Source organism: Tursiops truncatus, chromosome 6 (genome assembly GCF_011762595.2).
Source record: "Tursiops truncatus isolate mTurTru1 chromosome 6, mTurTru1.mat.Y, whole genome shotgun sequence".
Taxonomy (NCBI): domain Eukaryota; kingdom Metazoa; phylum Chordata; class Mammalia; order Artiodactyla; family Delphinidae; genus Tursiops; species Tursiops truncatus.
Window position 1 is genome coordinate 79,223,564 of NC_047039.1, and position 21,810 is coordinate 79,245,373.

General features: G+C 52.3%; 1 protein-coding gene across 2 annotated transcripts; it reads left to right on the forward strand.

Annotated features, from left to right (window-relative positions):
* Positions 1–1,296: 1,296 nt before the first annotated feature.
* GLIPR2 (GLI pathogenesis related 2) lies at positions 1,297–21,248 on the forward strand. 2 transcript variants are annotated; one of them, XM_033858273.2, is made up of 5 exons: positions 1,300–1,437; positions 11,112–11,220; positions 11,577–11,680; positions 13,530–13,607; positions 20,706–21,248. In XM_033858273.2, exons 1-5 carry the CDS (start codon positions 1,425–1,427, stop codon positions 20,864–20,866), a joined length of 465 nt encoding a protein of 154 aa, XP_033714164.1. In that variant the 5' UTR covers positions 1,300–1,424; the 3' UTR covers positions 20,867–21,248. The 2 variants fall into 2 exon arrangements, with proteins under 2 accessions (XP_033714165.1, XP_033714164.1); XM_033858274.2 differs by lacking the exons at positions 11,577–11,680; positions 13,530–13,607 and having other exon boundaries at positions 1,297–1,437.
* Positions 21,249–21,810: the final 562 nt, after the last annotated feature.

Here is a 21,810-nt window from a genome sequence, read left to right on the forward strand (position 1 = left end):
CGCAACTACTGAAGCCTGCGCACCTAGAGCCCGTGCTCTGCAATGAGAAGTCCGTGCACCGCAACGAAGAGTAGCCCCCCGCTTGTCACAACTAGAGAAAGCCCGCGTGCAGCAACGAAGACCCAACACAGCCCCCAAAAAAAAAGAAAAAAAAAAAAAAGGTCTACCCTCATAATAAGTCAGTTCACTTCAGTGCCCACTTATTGAAAGGTCTTAAAATTAGCTTCCTTCAATTAGGGTTTACTGAGCCCCTTCCCCAATAAGGAGTTACTCTGGGGAATCTCACACAGGTGCCCCAGGCTATGTCTTTATTCCCCACTCTTCTCACACGGGGTGGGGCTGTGACTGAGACCAAGTCTCCCCAGTGCTAGGTATGTACTGACCACTGCCCCAAGGCCAGAAAAGGTCAGGACCTCTGGAAGTTGAAGGGACCCCTATGCCCTGAGGGAAGGGTAGGACTTGAATGGTCAGAGATGGGCCAGCAGCCCATGCTGACAGAACAGCCTGAGGAAGGCAAGGAGGCGAGGAATCTCAGAACGTGTTTGAGGAATATCAAAAAGTCTACTTTGGGGAATTCCCTGGCGGTCCAGTGGTTAGGACTCAGCGCTTTCGCTGCCAGGCCGGGTTGGATCCCTGGTCTGGGAACTAAGATCCCGCAAGCCGCTTGGCGAGCCCTCCCAACCCCGCAAAAAAGTCTAGTTTGACTTCAGGGGTGGGGGATTTGGCTTGGTGTGACAGGCAACGAGGGACAAGAGGACAGGTCAGAGCGGGGCTGCAGGAGCCTCCCTGGGACGGCCACGCAGGAGGGTTGGGGAGTGCCCGTCTCCCACCTGGACTCGCACCAGAGGGTGTGTGCTGGGGAGAGGACGAAGATGCCCTTCGGAGCCCGGGGTCACTGGGGAGGGGAAGGCGGCATGCTCGGGGCCTTAGGGGTTTGTGGGGGTCAGGCCGCGGCGGGAAGAGCACCGACCCCTGGTGACGCGGGTCGGAAGCGACCCTCACACCTCGACTGTGAGCCCCGCGGTCCCCGTAGCGCATCAGTTGCTGAGCATCTACCAGGAACAGGGTGAGAGGCGTGGGCTTCCCTCTGCATCCCCATTCAGTGTCCCCAGAGGGACAGGTATCCAGTACGCCCTGGGCTCCCCGTCCGCACCTGGAGAGCCCTGAGCGGTCGCTGGGGTCCCCACTCGGGGCAAGTTCTCGGGAGCAGGGCGAGAAGGCGCGCGGTGCCTCCTCCAGGCAGCCGGCGGTGTGGCCCCAGGCGCCTCCTCCTGCAGCTGCCGCTGCCTTATAAGGCGGGGGCCGGGCCGCGCCGGGGGAGGAGCTGCAGCCGCCCGGCCTCCTCCTCGGCTCTCGGAGCGGCGCGGGGCCGGCAGGGAGCGCAGCGCAGCGCAGCGGGAGCCGAAGAGCGCGCAGAGCCTGCCATGGGCAAATCAGGTGAGCTCGCCGTGCTAGCCGGGCCGGGGTGCGGGGATGGCTCGGAGCCCCAGGCTCCGGGGTCTTCACTGTCACTCTTCCCGTGGTGGGCTGGATCCCCGGGGAGCGGGTCGACAGCCTCCGCCGGGGCGACACGGTTCCGGCCGCGCTCCGGGACCACTGGGTGCGGGATGGAGGGGCTCGCGACGCGGGCGATTTCCGGGGCAGCCAGGAAGCCGGGGTGGCCGTCGGGCCCTCGGGAGAGAGGGAGGAAGGCGAGACCGAGGGAGGGTCCTCCTGTCTGCGAGCCGGAGATTGCGTCAGGGAGGGCTTCCAGGCGCTGATGGGATTAGCGCTCAGCGTCCGGCCAAGGCGTGGCTTTTGCTTTGTTTCAGGACAGGGTTAGAGTTGGAAAAAGCCACAGAACTGTGACAGCCTCTCTTCCTGCAAAACAGCTTGCCCCGACCAACCCTCCGAAAGACAGCTCTGAGCATCCTTTTCTTCGGTCGTTGTCTCTCCTCCTTTAAGTGCCCCTCCACCCCTACCCGGTGCCAGACTCAGTCAGGCTACACACGGTTGCCAACAACGGCTTCCCCTTTCTCTCTGACCTGTCGCGGCCCATCCTCACCAGGTGGCTGTCCCGGTGAAGTGCCGTCATTCCCTAACACCTTCCATCCCATTGTCTGCAGGTGAAAAGAGTACACATTCTTCAGCCCCTTTCCTCCCCCTGCACTCAGCTGTGCTCTGGGCATAGCTCTTCCGCTGGGTTCCCTTTCCCAGCGCTCACCACCACCACCAGCACTCCACCTCTCCCACTTCGGTGAAGTTGAAAATCCTCCCCATCTTTCTAGGCTCAACTCCTGTGCTGGGAGCCCACCCCGATTTCCCCACCTGGTGTCTTCTTTGTTGCAGCCCTCCCAGCAGTCAGGTTGGGACACTACCCAGCCAAAGATCTGTTTCCCACAGACTCCTCACTTTTGGCAGCCAGGAACCATGTCTATCTCAGCATAGTTCCTGCCTCACAGGAGGCTTTTTTAATGAACAGCTTTTGAACAGAGTTCAAAAGTCCTGCTTCATGGGAAGTTGAGATTGTCAGCCTCAGATGGGTAAGGCTAGGTCTCTTCTTGAACCTGTCCTCAAGATCTGGACTTACGAGGTACCAGTGTTGGGAGTAAGTAGTTTTCTCTGGCATTGGTCCTAACCTGCCCTTATCTGTAGTTACAGGTCTGGCTTTCAGCCCTGACTCTGCTAATCACTTGCTGTGTGATCTCAATCAAAGCCCTTTCCTTCTCTGTGCCTCAGTTTCCTCATCTATACAAGGAGGATGGCCTATATCATCCCCAGGGTCTTTTACAGTATGGAAAGGTGACTTGCAGTTAAAGAAGAATGTGATAGGTGGCGGGTGTGGGGAGAGGAGGGCGGGGACACGAGCATGGAAGATGTGAGAGGGCACTTTGAGATCCCTACTTGGGAAATCAGTTCCTTTCTCTATAGATTAGGAGAAAATCCACAAATTCTCTACAGCTACATTTTAATCAGTTGTTTCTGGCTTCTTCCCTAAGAAACAGTTTTCCAGAACTGCTGGGTGCCTATCTTCTATTTGTTCATTCATCCCTCTCCCCCTCTCTCCCTCCCTCCATCCTTCCCTCCCTCTCATCCTTCCATTCCACCATCTATGAGCTCTGTACCAAGCTGTGGACCCAGTGCTGCGGAGGGCATGGCCCCTGCCCTCAGGAGTGTTCATGTGGATTATGAAATGCACCATAAAGCGGATTGGGGGGATAGACAGGCACCACATGGCTCCAGTAAGAGGTGGAAAGTGATCTAAGCCACAAGACAGGTACAGGTGAAGAGAAGTGGGAGCTCAGGGGAGGGGAGAATCTCTGCCCAAGCGTCCAGTGAAGGCTCCTGGAAGAGGTGGTCAGACCCCAGAGTGTCTTGGAACTTTGGACTTTTTCCGATGGGACCTGGGGGGACCATTGAAAAGCATCGATCTCAAAGCCGCAGGACTAGAGCTGTTCCAGGGTGGAGGGCGGATCAGATGGGAAGAGGGTGGAGATGGGGGTCAGGGAGAGGCTGCTGCAGTTCCTCAGGCAAGAGATGACAGAGACATCTAAGGGACTGGAGAGGAAGCGGGGATGGATTTTTGAAATGGTAGCCTCGAGCAGACTTGGTGATTAACTTGCTGTGAATAAGAAGGAAAGGTCAGCGGTATGAATCTGGGTGCAGGAAGGTGATGACACCTTCCAGGACTGGAGGTGCAGAGTCCAGCAGGATGGTGGTGGAAGACAGGTTAGAGGTGGTTCAGGCAGTTTCCACCCCCCTTCCCATGCCCACCCTCCACATATACCCAGGGACCTTTCAGAATGCTGGCCCTTAGCCACATGCATTTTATTTCTCTCCCCCCACCCCGCCCCGAAGACTCTGAGCCCCCTGGATAGCATCTGGCTCCCCTAAGGGACCCCAAGAGAAAATGACTTTTCTGGGTGACACGGGCCCAAACCTTGATGTTCCGGGCTGCCAGCCTGAGGCTGTCTGTGCCCAAAAGACAGGCGGCATCACAGACGTGTATCCACCCAGGGGCTTTCTGTGGTTCCACAAAGACTCTCATAAGGAGCCTGCCTCTTCTGGGCCTCAGTTTCCTCATCCCTATATAGAAGCCCATCTCTTTTTAATCTTCAACCTCAGATATACCCCAGAGCTGTTGGGGTAGCGGGCATTGCTGGAAAAGTGTCACATAACCAAAACAGCTTAAATTCCAGGAGTCACTTGGCCCAGTGTTCAGAGACTTCCAGGTCCGGCCACTGGCCCTGGTCTCCCTGCTGGGCTTCAGTTTGCAGCTGGGCAGAGAAAGGCAATGGCCTGGGGCTCAGTGAAAGCCTCTCATATAGTCCCTAATAAGAGTGATCACCAATTATTCTGCTCCTGCTGTGTGCCAGGCTTGGAGCTGGGTATTTCACATGTGTTACTAACTTTCGTAACAACACTGTGAGGCAGTTGTTATCAGCTGAATAGATTTACAGAGGTTGAGTACTTCGCCCAAGCTCACACCCTGACCAATAAGTAGACAAACTAGGATTTGTACCCAGCTCTCTGACTTCCCAGCTGGGTGCTGTCCCCTCTACCACAATGACCACTTGTCATCCTGTTTCTCAGCCTGGACTCTGGCCCTTAGGGACATCCACACACCCTCTAATTGTCTCTAAGAATCTTCTTATCCCTTGACCCACATCTCCCAGCCCCAGAGGTTATCAGAGCAGAAAGACCTTCAGGGACCAACTAATCCGAATTTTCTACTGAGCAGGGCCCTCACACCTCTGCAGGGGGAGGCCATGTGGCCAGGTCAGTCCCAGCAGTACCATTTTCATCTGTTGATTCCAAAGAAAGGTTCAAAGAAAGGGTTTCCCTGCCTTGAAGCTATTTTGAAAACCACAGATGTCATCCTTCCTTCTCACACAGGTGGGGAAGCAGGGCCCTGGCACTGGGCAGGGACTTGCCCAGTGCTGGCGGGCAGGCCTGAGTGGCGGCAGGCAGGACTGGAGAGGGGACCACCTGTCTGCTGGTGAGAGCAAGCGCTCTCTCTACCCTGGCTTCTTCAGCCCTTCAGTGACTATTGCCCATCACAAAGGGGCAGCCGATACACTGGGACATCCTTGTCATTCTTGCTTAGGGAAAGGAAGATGTATGTAAGGTGGAAAGTGTGTGAGATCCGGGGCAAAGGAGGGACATTCTTAGATCTGGCTCTAATGTGGACTCACTGTGTGACCTCGGGCAATTCACATGTCCTCCTAAAGACCAAAGTTTCCTCCTCTGTAATGAGAAGAATCCTGTCCTCAGGGTTACCCAGTGATGGTGTGAGAATCTCATTCATTTGTTCTTGTGCTCACTTACTCAGTAAATATCTGAGCTCAGAGGTACTGAAAGAGGTCATCAAGGCCAGGTTAAATACCAGCAGCCCTGCTCCTGTTAAAATCTGGGAAGGGATCTGATGGGAGCAGTTTCCCCCAAGGCCAGGAGGAACTTTGGACTTCAGCCTCCTTTAGGAGGCTAAAGGCTCCTCTGCCCAACAGTAATGATAATAATTATAGCTGACATTTAGTTGAACTATAGTTGTTCACTTTGCTCCAGATCTGTTCCAAAGCATTTACGAATATTAATTTATTTAATTCTCACAACAACCGTGTGAGGTGAATACTGTTATCCCCATTTTGTATATGGAGTCAATGAGGCACAGAGGGATGAAGCAACTTGTCCAAGGTCACCCAGCTAGTAAAAGGCAGAGCTGGGATTTGCCTCTTGAATTTCCTGGAACCCAAGCTGAAAAGAGCTACTCATCTGGAACTCATTGCTTTTTTGTTTGTTTTTTGAATTTTATTTATTTTTTATACAGAGGTTCTTATTAGTTATCTATTTTATACATATTAGTGTATATATGTTTGTTTGGGTTTTTTTTGTTTTTGTTTTTCTTTTTGCGGTACGCGGGCCTCTCACTGTTGTGGCCTCTCCCGTTGCGGAGCACAGGCTCCAGACACGCAGGCTCAGCGGCCATGGCTCACGGGCCCAGCCGCTCCGTGACATGTGGGATCTTCCCGGACCGGGGCATGAACCCGCGTCCCCTGCATCGGCAGGCGGACTCTCAACCACTGTGCCACCAGGGAAGCCCATATGTTTGTTTTTTTAATCAACTTTTTATTCTTTCTTCCTGATAAACTAGCAAAACCAGCTTTGCCCCAAAGGCTTTCTAGCCTCTTGCCAGGGGACCAAACAAAACCAGCTTTGCCCCAAAGGCCTTCTAGCCTCTTGCCAGGGGACCAGAGGGGCCTGTCCATAATTCCTGCCTTGGCCCCTGACGGTCCTGGGCCTCTCTGGTGGGGAGTCTGGCGAGGGTTGAGAAATGAGTCAGCTGGGCTCTGGGAGGCCTCCGAAGAGGATGGATGCTGAGGGAGGAGCCCGTCGCAGCCACCAGCTGTGAGGGAGGAGGGGCACGGACCTCCTTAGATTCTTTATTCAACAGTTAGAAGCTCTGCCCTAAAGAACCTTCAAGAGCCCCCAGTCCAGCCCCACCCAAGATGCCTGCACCCTCCAAGCGGCAGAGACCGCCCCTGCCAGCCGCCTTCCCTCAGCCGCAGGAGCCAGGCCCAGGCAGCCCCTTCCACCTTTCAACAGCTCTGGCCTTAAGCCCCAGGTCTGCCCCCTGGAGCTTCTACTCCACAGCCCCTGATTTTTGTCTGGGGCCCCTCACGACGGTCTGTCTATAAAGGCCTTGGCACAGAGGAGGCTCTTGAGAAATCTTAGTTCTTTTCTCTTCTTCCTTCTTCCTCTTCTTTCCCCTCAGAGATCTGAAGGCGGCTGCCAACCCCACTAGGCTGATCCTCCTCCTCGGACTGGTGGCCCTATCTTTCTCTTCTCAATGATTTCCTCTGTCTCGTGACCCTTGGGGTGGGGTGGGGTTAAGGGCAGGGTTTCTCTCCTCGTGGGCCTACCTCTGGACCAGTTGTAGGAATGTGGACAGGTTATTTCCTTCTTGAGCCTCAGTTTCCTCATCCGAAAAATGGGTACAGTAGTGGAAGCTCCCACAATGGTGGTGAGAAGTAAATCAGATCTTGCACAGGCCTGGCACCTAGAATGACTGGCCATCGAGCAGAAGAAAGGTCCTCCTTCATTCCAGGCTGGTACCCTGAGGCTGTGTGACTTCTGAGCCTCAGTTTACCCTCCCACAAAATGAGGGCATAATCCCTCCCTTCTTCTCCCCCCACAACCATGGGGTGGCTCTGAGGGCTCTCCCTGCATCAGGCAGGGATGGGTGGGTTTTCTCTGACTCCTTTTTTCCTTATGTTTATCTGCTCTCAGGTTTCTCTACAGAAGTGAGGTGTGCCTCTTTCTGGGTGTGGTCATCAGTGGTATCTTGCTTCCCTGAGGTTGAGGTTCTGCTCACAGGGGCCGCCTGGACTGGGACTGGCTGCCGTGGTGAGAGGGGACCAGTGAGTCAGCCAGGGGTGTGGTCATGGGGCCGCCAGGCCTCCCAGCCAGGGGCAGGGAGAGAGGGCACCCCTCCTGACCCCTTCCTAGGAACCCTGGCCCAGGGCACTGGCTCTGCTGGGATCAATGACTGGCTTCAGCTTCTGGGCTACAAGCTTAGGTTGGGCGCAGGAACTTTCACTTTTGTTTCACTACTTCCCACGTTCTGGGAGTGCAGTGACCTAGTTTTTAGCAGCCTTATGTCCCCTCTGCCAAGGAGACTGCAGGGCCTGAGCACTCCAGAGTCCAGTGTATCTCACCCCAGCACTCAGAGCTGTCTTTAAATGGGCTTCACCTTAGCGACCCACCCATTCCCCTATCTCCACCTCCTCCACACAGCCCCGGGATACACCAGGTCCTTTCCACACTGGCCCTTTCTGCGCTTTTGCCTCCTCATTACCTCCTCCAGGGAGCCTTCCCTGATACATCTGTGGTCACCATTGCCCATGCCACTCAGTCCCATGCATCTCCCGTAGTGTCCCACCGTGGCCTGCCTGGGACATAGGAGCTGGAAGGGATATTAGTATGGGCCTGGCCAGGTCTGTCACTCAGATAGAGACCTTCTGCCACTTTGTGTGTATCCACACCTGCCCTTGCATGGACACATACACTTACCTTGATCACTTGTTAGACAAGCTATGAACTCCTGGAAGTTTGGGGTCAGTCGGTCATCTTGCCTCCTCTCACCCCTACCCTGATGGGACCTTATGGGATCTCAGGGTTGGAAGGGACTTAAAGGTCATCTGACTGGGTCTTCAGTGCCTGAATCCCTCTGAGAGGCATCACCTGCTTGTTTGTCCCCAGTGCTGGAGAGCTCACTACCTTGCGAGGTAGCCTTTTCAGTCTTCAGAAAGCGTTCATGGAGAGAAAGATCTTTCTTAGGCTGAGCTGAAATCTGTCATCCTGGCTTTTCCACCCACTGGCCCCAGCTCTGCCCTGTGCGGCCCCAGAATTCAGCAGGGCCCTCTACGGTGTCTTCCAAAGTCTGATCTTCTTCTGTACTTGCAACCATCCCTTATAAGACCACCTATCCAGCCCCTCCTTCACCTCATCACTATCTCTGAACACACTTCAGATTCTCACTGCCTCTAATGCAAGGTGGGGCCTGGGCTGGGTGAAGCATTCCAGCTGGACACTGGCTTGTGCAACACATCGCCCCGGAGCCCGTGGGTTTCTGGCTGCCACGCCACCCAGCTGACTCTTTAGCGTGTTGTCAGCGAGGCCCCAGTGCGGTTCCCGTGAGTTGTTGTGGCTCCCGCCACTTGCACCTGAGATATTCTGTTTTTTTTTTTTTTTTGCGGTACATGGGCCTCTCACTGTTGTGGCCTCTCCCGTTGCGGAGCACAGGCTCCGGACGCCCAGGCTCAGCGGCCATGGCTCACGGGCCCAGCCGCTCCGCGGCATGTGGGATCTTCCCGGACCGGGGCACGAACCCGCGTCCCCTGCATCGGCAGGCGGACTCTCAACCACTGCGCCACCAGCGAAGCCCCTGAGATGTTCTTTAAAAGCCTCTGTGACTCCATTATCCACAGGAACATGCTAAACCCAACATCTTTTTTTTTTAATTGTAAAAAACACATGACATAGAATTTACCATCTTAACCATTTTTTAGTGTAAAGTATATTCACATTGCTGTAAAACAGATCTCCAGAACTTTTCCATCTTGTAGATCTGAAACTCTGTACCCATTAGACAGTATCTTCCCTTTTCCCCCCTCCCTCCAATAAACCCCAAATCCTTGTCTTTCGTTCCAGCAAGGGCTTGGCCGGCCTCTTGGCCACAGAGGCCTGAGACTTCAGGTGGTAGCTCCACCCTCTGCCTTGTGCCCAGTTACCATCATCAGGGTTTTCACCTCCACGCCTTTGTCACAGCATCTCCCCATCTCTGCCTGTCAACCCAGATCTCCCAGATCCTGGCATTCAGCACCCCTCTCCCACCCCTGTCCCTGTCTCACTCCACATTACTGTGACTGGACCCCACTGGACTGCCCTGCCGGGCCCTGGAATGTTTGAGGTCAGGACCACTCGCTGTCCAATATTTTGGAAACCCCTTGGAAAGCTCGACCACCACTGGCATAGCCTGCAGTTTCCTTCCCTCTGCTGGGTTGGTGTCTAGCCCAAAGCTCCGGAGGGCAAGCCCTGGGTCTTCTTCCCTCACATCCCCTCAGAGGCCCAGTGGGATTCTATCTGAAGGCCCAGGAGACCTGAGGGATCTGGCTGAGGGAGGAGAAGAGGACCCCTGCTGCTTCATCTCCACGGCCTCTGGGGGAAGACAGCAGAGGAGGAGAAAGGTGGCTGGTGAAGGTGACCTAGGCTAGTGGACAGAGGGGTGCTTCTTTCATCCTCTGGTTTACACCCTCCCTGCCCATGGCCAGGCCTCAGGGGCAGGCTCCCGCCAGAGGGGACTAGCTCAGTGTTGTGGACCCTCTGTGGCCATCGCTCATAATTCACCCAGCTCACCCGCCGTTTCCATGGTGGAGGGGGTGTGGGGGGAGGGAGAGGGGGGACTCCCAGATTCCTAAGGCTGCGCTCTGCGCCTTCACAATCTTAGCCTGGCCGGCTCCTGTCCAGACATCTGTGGGGCCTCAAATCAGGGGTCGCCTTCCTGGTCTCCCAGACCGTGTTAGGCTGCTTTTCTCTGAGTTCCTCTTGACCTGTGCTCACCTGCACCTTGGCCCTACCACACTGTTGGCTAGTGTCTGTTTACAAGGCTGTCTCCCTTCTGTGTGTGAGCTCTTTGAGGGCAGGACACGGCTGATTTGTCTCTGGACCCCCAGCGTACATTATGGGACCTCGCCCAGAGGAGGCACTCAGAGAGCAGATGTACAGAGGGATGGGCTGGGGTTGGATGGATGATGGATGGGTGGTTGGATGTTGATGCTTAGATCATGAATCAATAGGTGGATGGATGAGTGGTGGAGAGATGGATGGAGGATGTGGGATGGATGGGGTTCCATTTCAGATCCGAATTGAAGGGACCTCTGTCCACTACTGACCTGGCCTACCCTTGGCTTCACCACTTCTTGGCCTTGCTTTTTCTGAGGTTGTGACCCAGTTGGACACAGGCTCCACCTCTTCCCTCACCTGCAAGCCTGAGCCCAGCTGATCCCACCCCACCACCGCGTTGTTTCCCACACTCTCCCCTCTCTCTGCTTCCCAATGCTGTCCTACCCTGGTTGGTCCTCTTCTCTTCATCTGTCCCTCTCTCTCGGGACAGTGCAGGCACCCCTCAACCCCAGCCAGGCCTGTTCTCTCTGGGCTCCCACCTCCAGCCCTTGCCAGTCCCCCTGACCATGCACTGTAGGTCCGCTCTGAGCTACCCAGTCTCCTTCAAACATTTTCTTGCAGAAGTCCTGCTGCTTCCTGTCCTGCCTCCCACCATCTGCTCTGCACCTCCAGCCCATCCCCCACTCAGCAGCCAGCAGGGTCTTCCAGAAACACAGCTCACTCCCCGCCCCCATTCAGTCGCCTCCCATTGCCTTGGATAAAGATCCAAATGCCTAACATGCCCCATGGGGCCCTGCGTAGTCCAGGGGGCATCAGTGTGCAGAGACCGGGGCAGCAGCCTGGGCACGTGGGCTGAGGTTTGAGCTGGGCTTTGCTCTGAAGCCTGCTGGCGTACTTTCCGTGGCTCTTTTCTCCACGCTGAGACAGTCTCCATCTTGAAATCATTGCAGCTTCCAAGCAGTTTAATGACGAGGTCCTGAAGGCCCACAATGAGTACCGGAAGCAGCATGGCGTCGCCCCGCTGAAGCTCTGCAAGAAGCTCAACCGGGAGGCTCAGCAGTGAGTCCCCCCGGGGCCCCGGGCAACTCGGGCCCTTCCCCGTGCTGCCCCTGCTGCAGTCCCAGATGGGCTCTGGAAGGCAGGAGGGACGTGGGTTGGGGGGCAAATACAGCCAGACTTGAATAACCACTCAGCCACTTACCCAGGCAGGTTCCATTGTTCCTCTGAGCCTCAGTGTGCTCCTCTGTGAAATGGGACTGGAGTGGGGGCTTAGAGGAGTTGCAGGTGTGATGCTCCTGATGGCCTCGGCGAGCCCAGGGCAGGGAAGGAAGTTCAGCCACACCAGGTTAGGGCTCCTACTCCGGGGGCTTCCCTGGGCCGTACTCGCTCTAAGGAAGCACCGTGGACTCCGGCAGGTATTCAGAGGCCCTGGCCAGCACGAGGATCCTCAAGCACAGCCCGGAGTCCAGTCGTGGCCAGTGCGGGGAGAACCTGGCGTGGGCATCCTACGATCAGACAGGTGAGTCGTTTCTCGGCTCCCCCGCTCCTGCCTGAGCCGGGCCTAGGACATCCAGCGTGCACGCCCCTCCTGGCCCCAGCGCCCTCCGTGGTGCTGTCGCCGTGATGCAGCCACAGGCCCAGAAAAAGGGAAGAGAACCCCAGAGCTGTCTGTCTGCTCCCAGGAGCTGACTGCAGCTCACCACAAGGTCTCCGATGGCCAGCTCAGGGCCAGGCCTGTGCTGGCTGCCAGGGACACAGAGATGAGTCAGACTGCCCAGCCCCACCCCCCTTCCAGAAGAGCTCCCAGCAGAGGAGTGAGGGCGGGGAGACAGACCGTTTCTGTGCTGAGTCTCAGCCTGACCCTGCGGGCCCTGAAGCATCCCCAGCCTCAGAAGGATTTTACGTTCCTCACGTTTTTCTGAAAATATTTACAGTGCTTGTGTATTAACTTTCTTCACGAGAAAAAATGCAATAGAGTTTTTTTCCGTGCTGGAAAAAGTAATCATAATGGGAAAGACAATTTCTCATCCAAGGTCACAGCCTGGAATGGTGATCCCACCACACTGACCAAACATTCTTGAGCTTCCTGGCTCTGACAAGGCTGTCGTGGCTTTTTAGGAAAAATGCTGGAGAGAGCTACCTCGTGCTCTGAAGCTTTCTCCAAACTCCCTCGGGAGAATGACTGCTCCCTCCCTGGCCTCACATTCCTGGGAGTTCCCCGGGGAGGCCCTAGGAGTCCTCTTGGTTTCCCTGGGGCAGAGTCCCTCCAGGAGAAGTGTGCACTTGCTCCCCGGGAAAGCAGGAGCCTGAGGCCCGCAGCCCCTCCCCAGGCTCAGACTGTGGGCCTTGGCGGGGAGAAGGGAGAGGGGTGGGAGAGAGCCGGCAGGAGACAGGGCTCCTCGCGCTGGCTCCCTGTGTGGCTTTGAGCAAATCTGCTACCTTCCCTGGCCCCAGTTTCCCCATCTCTACAGAGAGGGGTTGGGTAGGACATCTCTAGGGCAGTGGTTCCCCACCCTGGCTACACACTGGGATCTTTTGTGGAGCTTTCAAAAAATACTAGTGCCTGGATCTCTCCTCCGGAGACCCTGATACAGTCAGCCTGTGGCAGGCCCCAGGCATCAGTAATTTTGAACAGCTCCCCAGCTGCGGCCGCTGTGTAGCCACTGTTCTCGAAGGACTTGCTCCTCAAAGTGTGGTCCACGGATGAGCAGCGGCACCTGGGAACTTGTTAGAAATGCAGACTCAGGGCTCCACCCTAGATCTTCCAAAGTCAGAATCTGCATTCTAACAAGAGCCCCAGGTGATCGGTGCACTCATTCAAGTTCAGGACTTACTGCTCTGAGGTCCGAGGCTCCTAGCTCTCTGGCCCTGAGATCAGCCGCTCCCAGGGAAATGCTGTGACCAGTGGATGCTCCAGGGGAGTACCCTTCTGCCTGCAGTGGAGACCCTGACCCACCGGCCCAATTACATTTCCTCCTGTGGGTGTTTCAGGAGCCAGACTTGCGGTGGGATGAAGGTGTGGTCTCCCGGAAACTCAGAGCATCATTAGAAGCCCTTGGAGTACGTTGCATTCAACCCGATTGTACAGAACGGGGCAGGCCTTGCCCAGGATTACACAGTGAATTAGTGTCAGGGCAGGGACACAGATGCTGGTCCCCTGACCTCAGGCCAGGGCTCTTTCCAACCCCTAACAAGGCCCTCCCTGCAGCCTGGATGTGCTCATGGGCAGGAGTCCCCATGTCAGCTCGTTGGTGCTTTATGAGACGTCTAACTGTGGGATGGGTGCTTTGGGGTTAATGGGAGGAGATGGAAGGAATAGGGAGTTGGTTGATTTTGCTGCTGAGTTTTAAACTTTCTTTGCCATACAGGAAAGGAGGTGGCTGATAGATGGTACAGTGAAATAAAGAACTACAACTTTCAGCAGCCTGGCTTCACTTCCGGGACAGGTGAGTGACATGGTCACACCAGTGACCCGGCCCTGGGCTGGGTTGCAGTTTGGGTCTGACTTCAGAGAGGAGCTAACCCTCTGAAAATCAATTATTTCCCTCCTGTTTCACCTCTTCCATATTTCTGTGGTTTGACTTTGCCCAGAGGGCAAAACCCTCTTTCCCCAACACCTCTCCCAACACACACACACACACACACACACACACACACACACACACACACACACACACACACACACACACACACACCCCTCCATCCAAGAGCACCCAAGCTGCCGATTCCTGTCCCACCAGCTCAAAGCTCTTCACCTGACTGGAGTGTGATATAAGGAGGCTGTGGATTTCAAAGGTCGCTGAGTGTTTCTCTCCAGGAGTGATGCCTCAGCGCTTTTAACCTGTCATCCCGCTTCTGCTCCAGCCTGCTCCCCAGCGGCCAGAATATTCTAAGACCCTTTCTGCCCACGCTGCTCTCCTGCTTAAGCTGCCAGTGGCTTCCTGGGGCCGTTGAGAAAACGGCCAAGCTGCTGGCTCTTCTGGTCTGAGCTCCCTCCTCCCCCCACACCCTCACATCCTTCCTCTCTGCACCTCACTCCTCACAGCCTCCCAGGCATTCTCCCTTCACCTTTATACTCGAGTTTGTCATTCAGGAGTGCCTGGAATGCAGAAAGCTTGGATCTAGTCTCAGCTCTGTCACTATTAGTTGTGTGAACTAGGGTCGACTCCCTGTTCTTCCCTGTCCCCAAGGGAGAGGGACAAGGCAGAGGCCTCTATGGGACGTTCTGAGAGCCAGTATTTAGATGCAGGGGACTGGCCAGGGACCATCAGCCTTTGCGTAGGCCTCCCCGGTGAGCAGTAAATGGTTAGCTTACTAAGCCCCGGGCAGCCGCTCTGAGCTCTGGGCTCCCCCCGCCCCTCAGCAGCAGTCACCAGGCTCCTGTCTTTCCTCAGGACCGACTCACATGCACCCAGGGCCCAGGATGGGTTGGAAGGGGCTGTGCATTTCTCTGACCAGAAGGCACCAGGGAAACTGGAAAGGGGGTTCTCTGTCCACCCCCCATTCCTCTGCCCCACCCCATCCCACCCATGGATGGAGCCACTTATGGCTTCTTACCCCCGGAGACTTCTTCAGAAGCAGGAAGTGACATGTTCTCAGAGCCAGTCACCGTTTCCTGTGGTTTGTGCTCACCCCTTTGGGCAGGGGTTCTTGCAGTCGTGTGGGGAGAGGTAGAAGCGTCTGCCCTGCGGGGCAGGACAAGGAGGCCACTGTCAGGCCCTGAGTGAGAATTGCTGGTTCTGTGGCAATTAGATTTGAGAGGTGAGGGAGGGAACAGTGACAACCTCCTACCAGTGATTAAGGACGTGTAGGCAGAACCTGGTTTTCTTTTCATAAAGATCAGTATCCAGAAGACGTTTTATTTCACAGCGTCTGGACGTCCTTTTCCGTTGAGCAAGATTCTTGGGCAATCAGACATGTGTCAGAGCAAGTGATTGGCGTTGCTCGTGTGTGCACGCCACTTGACAGTGAAAAGCATCTCTGCCTCCATGGCCACGTAACCCTGCAACACCATTTGAAGGTGGGGCTTTATTCCACCCGTTTGCAGAAGAGAAACTGAGGCCCAGAAAGGGGAAGAGACTCCTGTTTACCTTCTGTCCTCAATCTGATGCTTTTTACATGGCCCCTGCTCCAAGGTGGGAATCTCTCAAGTGTCAGAACTGGAGATGGGACTCAACTTTCCGTGACCACTGACCCACTGTGATCCTGTCTGTTGCCCCACATCTCCCAGCCCTAAAGAGGAAAACCCCAGAGCCTCCAGGCCCTATGCCATCCCAGGTGCCAGTGGACGATGCCTGGGTCACACAGAGCCTGATCCTCAGACAGGAGCACAGCTTTGGGTGGTGATATAAGCGGGGCTCGCAAGACCCTTAAAGATGCTCAGGCCCATCCCCCATGAGTCAGCCTCCTCCAGAGCTGCTTCTTGCTGCACCATGGTTCAGGGGTTCCCTGACCTGAGTCCATGTTGCAGGTGCAAAGGCCTTTGAAATATCCTATAATCTGTCCCTACCGCACCCCACCTGGGTCAAAGTCTTGTGATGAAGGACACAGTTCTATGCTTTGTGCTGAGCGGAGAAAAATAGCTTCCTGCAGTCCCTTTATGTTTTCTTTTAATGAGTAGGCTTTGTTTATTCTGAATAAATAATACTTTTATATGACATGAAATTTGCAAGCTGTATAAGGTGGAAAGTCTTCCTTCCGTTCCTGGCCTCCAGCGCTTTCCCTCCCAACCAGTAATACCAGTTTCTTGTGGATCATTCTAGAGATGTTCTGAACCAGCAGTTGTGTAAATGCTCCCTTTTCCCTTTTTTATACTCTGGTGTCAGATAGATTATCTGTTTTGCACTTGCTTTGTCCACACAGCAGCTTGGCAGAGATTGTTCCATATCAATACAGAAAGAGATTCCTCTTTCTTATGCATTATTCTCTTGCAAGGATGTACAGTAACTTACTCAACTTGTTTTTCAAATGCATATTCTAGGAAGTTTGGGTCCATAGCAGGAAAGAGGATGTGATCCCTTTAGGAAAAAAAAAAGAAAAAGAAGGAAGCTGTTAGTAGTTTAGGGTTAGAAACCAGTGTGTATCTGATGGTTGCTAAGGAAGTTGTGTCCTTTAATTCATCTCTAAATACCCAGGCTTAATTATCTCCGCAGACAGAAACCTCTCCAGTCAGAAGAAGCATTACTTAGTCTCATCGATTTGGAATAGGCTTCCACGGGCATTCACACTGCTGGTGCGCATGTGGTGTCTGTAATTATTTTCTTGGCAACCAGTGGATAAATGGCAGCTCTTCCTTGTCTGGGTGACAGAGAGAGTGGGTGGGTCAGTGGCCAAAGCATGTGGTCTCTTGGAGAAAAGCCTTGTATGAAAAAGGGCCTGAGCCTTAATGAAAAGACAGTCTAAGGGACTTCTCTGGCAGTCCAGTGGTTAAGACTCCATGCTTCCAATGCAAGGGGCTTGGGTTCAGTCCCTGGTTGGGGAACTAAGATCCCACATGCCTCATGGTGTGGCCAAATTAGAAAAAACAAAAGAGAAAAGAAGAAGAAGAAAAAACAAGACAGTCTATAGAAGCAGTGACACCTGCTGACAGCCTGGAGATGGGAAAGAAATGTGACTCAAAAATGTAAGGACCCAAAAAACAAAAAAAGTGTAAGGACCAAGGGTGAATTGGAAGGTAGTGTTTCTTCTTTTCTGAGGTGAGAATCAAAGTGTATCGAGCAGCAGTTAACATGAGGTTAAGGATAAGTGGTCAGGATGCATAATCGTACTTAGTGTTTGTTTTCTTTTAATTCTTGCTTTGATTGTATCACATCAACCCTACTGATTAGTGTTTATGTTTGCTTATTTTCATAAAGAATTTAATAAACTCAAATCTTTTAGGGATGTAGACAAAGAAATAAACTATACCTAAATTTCAAAATTATAAAAATGGAGTTCATTTATAGGGGGAAAAAACACAATTTAATTAATGATGGTTTATTTAGTCCTTACCAAATACAAGACACAATGGGAAATATCAACTCTGTCTCTTCCCTGAATGGAAGAGTGTGGGTACCAGCCTGTCTCTTTCCTTCCTTCTTTCTTCCTCTTTCTTTCTCTTTCTTTCTTTATTTTGTGGTGAAATACACTTAACATAAATTTACCGTTTTAACCATTTTTAAGCATACAGTTCAGTGGGATTAAGTACATTCATGTCGCTGTGCACTCATCACCCCCATCCATCTGCTGAACTTTTTCATCATCCCAAATTGAAACTCTAAACCCATTAAACAATAACTCTTATCCTTTCCTACCACCCCCAGCCCAAGCCTTGGTAGCTACTATTCTACTTTCTGTCTCCATGAATTTGACTATTCTACCTATATAGGTAAGAATCCTACAATATTTATCCTTTTCTGTCTGGCTTATTTCACTTAGCATAATACCCTCAAGGTTCATCCATGTTGTAGCATATGTTGGAATTTTATTTCTTTTTTAAAGCTGAGTAATATTCCATTGTGTATACATACAACATTTTGTTTATCCATTCATCTGTCGACGGGCAGTTGTTTTCTTTCCCCCTTTTGGCTGTTGTGAATAATATTGCCATGAACACTGGTGTACAAATATTTGAGTTCTGCTTTCAGTTCTTTTGGGTGTATGCCTAGAAGTGGAATTACCAGATTATATGGTAATTCTGTATTTAATTATTTTAGGAACTGCCGTACTGTCTCCCACAGTGGCTGCACCATCTTACATTCCCATCAGCAAAGCAAAAGGGATCCAATTTCTCCCCATCCTCATCAACATTTGTTATTTGGTTTTGTTTTTTAAATAATTTCCATCTTAATAGGTATAAAGCAGTTGCCCTCTTTCTTTCCTAACCAGCCACTGGAAGCTTAGCTACTCTGATCACAATTTTCCTCCTTCCCTCTGTCTCTTCCTTTCTTCATCAGATATTAATTGGGCATCTACTATGTGCCAAGCCCAATGGTCAATAAGACAGATATGGTGCCTGCCCTCAAAGAGGAAATATAATATCTTTGGGGTTGTTTTCGAAAATGAATGCCATTCTGTGACATGGCAGTAAATATCCCATTGACCTGTCAAAGGATCTCTATGAGAAAGGTGCAAAGGATGAACTCCCAGTCTCTACTCCCAGGAGATGAGAATTTATGGTCATTGAGCAAAGAGTATGTTACAGCATCAGCTCTTTGACCCCAAAGCAGGAGGGGAGTTAGAAGCTAAGCTATGTTAGCAGTTTGAAAATACCAGTGAGTGAGGGGCAGGCAGCCTGAACAGTGAGAGAATGATGCTGGGAAGCTTTGGCAAGCCACAGAAGCACCTGGAGGGGCAGGCAGTAGCTTGAGAAGGAACTGGGCTATTTGGCTCAGAGCAGAGGGAACTGAAGGAGGCTCTAACTTGTCAAGGTCTCAAAGAGCTCAAACTGTAGAAAGCCTGCATTTCCAGTGGTGGCAGAACTTAGTCCAAGATGGTTCTTCCATATGCTTTTCATTCATTCACTCATGCATTCCATTCATTCATTCAACAAAGGTTTATTTTACATTTTCCATGTGTCAGGCTGTGCCAGGGCACTGCATGTACTTTGATGAATAAATCAATTTGGTTCCTGCCCATGTGGGGCTCATGGCCTAGTGAAGGAGCCAAACAATTAGCAAATAATCAGATATACCATTGCAAATGGTAAGAATGATACGAGGGGGAAAATGGTGCAATAAGACTCAGGGGAGGGAGGTGTTCAGGAAATAAGAGTGATTGTGAAAGGCCTCTCTGAAAAAGTGACTTTTTTTTTTTTTTTTTTTTTGTGGTACGCGGGCCTCTCACTGTTGTGGCCTCTCCCGTTGTGGAGCACAGGCTCCGGACGCGCAGGCTCAGTGGCCATGGCTCATGGGCCCAGCCGCTCCGCGGCATGTGGGATCCTCCCGGACCGGGGCACGAAACCGTGTCCCCTGCATCGGCAGGCTGACTCTCAACCACTGCGCCACCAGGGAAGCCCCTGAAAAAGTGACATTTGGGCTGACACCTAAGGGACAAGAAAACGCTGGTCATCAGAAGAGCGTTGCATACAGCGGCCAGTGTGTGCAAAGGCTTTATAGTCAGAAATAACCGGATGTGTTCAAGGAATGGAAACGAGGCCACTGGGGCAAAGCATTCACTCTCGTTTTAGGTACGACTAAACAATGGAAGGATTTTTAAGCAGAGAAGTAAACAGATATGACTTATGTCTCAAAATGATCACTCTGGCTATGTCAGTGGAAAGTGAATTGAGGCAGCAAGGGTGGCTTCTGGAGAGCCAGGCGAAGGCTGTTGCAGTGGTCCCAAGTGAGAAAAGTTTGCGGTTGAGACCACAGTTTGGGGAGTGGATGGACTAGAGATGTATTTTGGAGTTAGATTCTTCAGGATTTTTTTTTTAACATCTTTATTGGAGTATAATTGCTTTACAATGGTGTGTTAGTTTCTGCTTTATAACAAAGTGAATCAGTTATACATATACATACGTTCCCATATCTCTTCCCTCTTGCGTCTCCCTCCCTCCCACCCTCCCTATCCCACCCCTCTAGGCGATCACAAAGCACCCAGCTGATCTCCCTGTGCTATGCGGCTGCTTCCCACTAGCTATCTATTTTACGTTTGGTAGTGTATATATGTCCATGCCACTCTCTCACTTTGTCACAGTTTACCCTTCCGATTCTTCAGGATTGAATGATGGGTTGTTGTGAGGAAATGAGCAGGAGGGAGGAATACAGAGCCACCCTGAGGATTTTGTGCACAGAGGTACCAGACATGGAAATGGGAGGGACCAAAATCAAGAGTGAGGTTTGGGCAGGTTAAATTTGAGAGGCCTGTGACTCATCCAAGTGGAAATGTCAAGTAAGTAGTTGTGTTTGGAACACAGAGGAGAGATTTGGGCTGGAGAAAGAAATTTGGGAGCCAGGGAAAGATGAAATCGCCTGAAGAGTGCAAAAAGAAAAGATAAGAGAGCCCAGGATTGAGCCTTGGGAAATGCGGGTCCTCTAATATTCACAAGTGAGATAGAGGAGGAAGAGGAAGAGGCAGTGACATGGGAGGAATGCCAAGAGAGGAAACCAAAAGAGGAGAGTCCTTTGAAAAGCGGAAGAGTCGACTCCATTAATGTTCCTGAGATATCAAGTAAGATGAAGACAAAAGGTGACCATTGGGAAGGAACATGGAGATCATTGGTGACCTTGAAGAGTACAGTTCGGGCGGAGGGGTGGAAGCAGGTGCCAGGTAGGGTGGCATCCTAATTGTTGGGGTCTCTGGGCTTTGCCATGATCTCTGGGAGACCATGAAACCTTTGGGCATCAGAGAGTGAGATGAGTAGGGTCTTTGTGGCTGACTGAGAGGACCCGATGCATTAGAAAATTGGTCCGTGTTTTGTGTCTCCTCCCTCTGATCGGTGGCTGAAGATCAAGCCTCTCACAGCATGGTAGGACGGCACAGGGGTTCAAGAGTCCCTTGCAACATCATTCTCCAGGCTTTGCTAACTAATCTGTTTCCCTCTCCCCATGACTGCTCCCCTACAGGACATTTCACTGCCATGGTATGGAAGAATACAAAGAAGATGGGAGTGGGGAAGGCATCTGCAGGTGATGGGTCCTCCTTCGTGGTGGCTAGATACTTCCCAGCAGGGAATGTCGTCAACCAGGGCTTCTTTGAAGAAAATGTCCTGCCTCCAAAGAAGTAATTTGGCCAATGTAACGGGCAGGTGGCAGACGTAAGAACTTGGATTTGAAGTGCCTAGAACAACAAAAACTCAGCTGTGTGTCTGTCCCTGTGGGTGTATGTGCTTGCTCGTGTGATGCTGTGAGTCTCTCGAGCACACACTCGGTTTTACAGTTCTGCATGAATTCATTCTTACCAAAGAAATGAGCATATGAAGCCTTTACCTTGATGGTTCCCTAGACTACAATTATTTGGACTTTGGCGGGGGGGAATCGATTTTTAAACTTTAAAAGAATTTTTTAAGCAAACTCCTTTTGTACCTTTCTTACTTATAATATCCATCCCTGGACTTTCTGTATTCCAAATGTTTGTGATGCTGAGAAAATGAAGTTCATTTTATGTGACCTTCATGCATGGTAATCTACTTTTGGTAGATATTTAAGAATATTAAACCCTCATTAAATGTGACACAAGATACAGCTTTAAACACATAAATATAAAGCAGCTTCTATCGGAAACACGGGGTAGGCAGGGGCTCCATTTCACAGAATTACTGAGATTTCTCCGTTGTAAGCCATGATGTCATCTGCACTCCTCCTGGAATTCTCTGGTGGGATTGCCAAAGAACAAATGGAGAAAAAAGCTTTACTTCCTTGCATTTTTCTACCTTCCACCGCCCCTTGCCCACCCACCACCCTCCCTTTTTTCTTAAAATCCACGGGCATTTCAGAGTTCAATACGCCCCCCAGCACCACCTTGGTTTCCAGGGAGCTGGGCTAGGCCTGCGATTCACCCATCCCCCACTCAGCCTGGTGGCCTAGGGCCTGTTCTGGGAGAAAGCCCCTCACACCGCCTGGGCTCTTGGCCAAGCAGCCTTGGAGGATGAAGTCAGTGAGCGTGGGGGTGAGGGTGAGCTCACTCAGGGCCCCCGGAGGAAGCCCTCCAGCCTCTGCCCTCCCCCCAGCG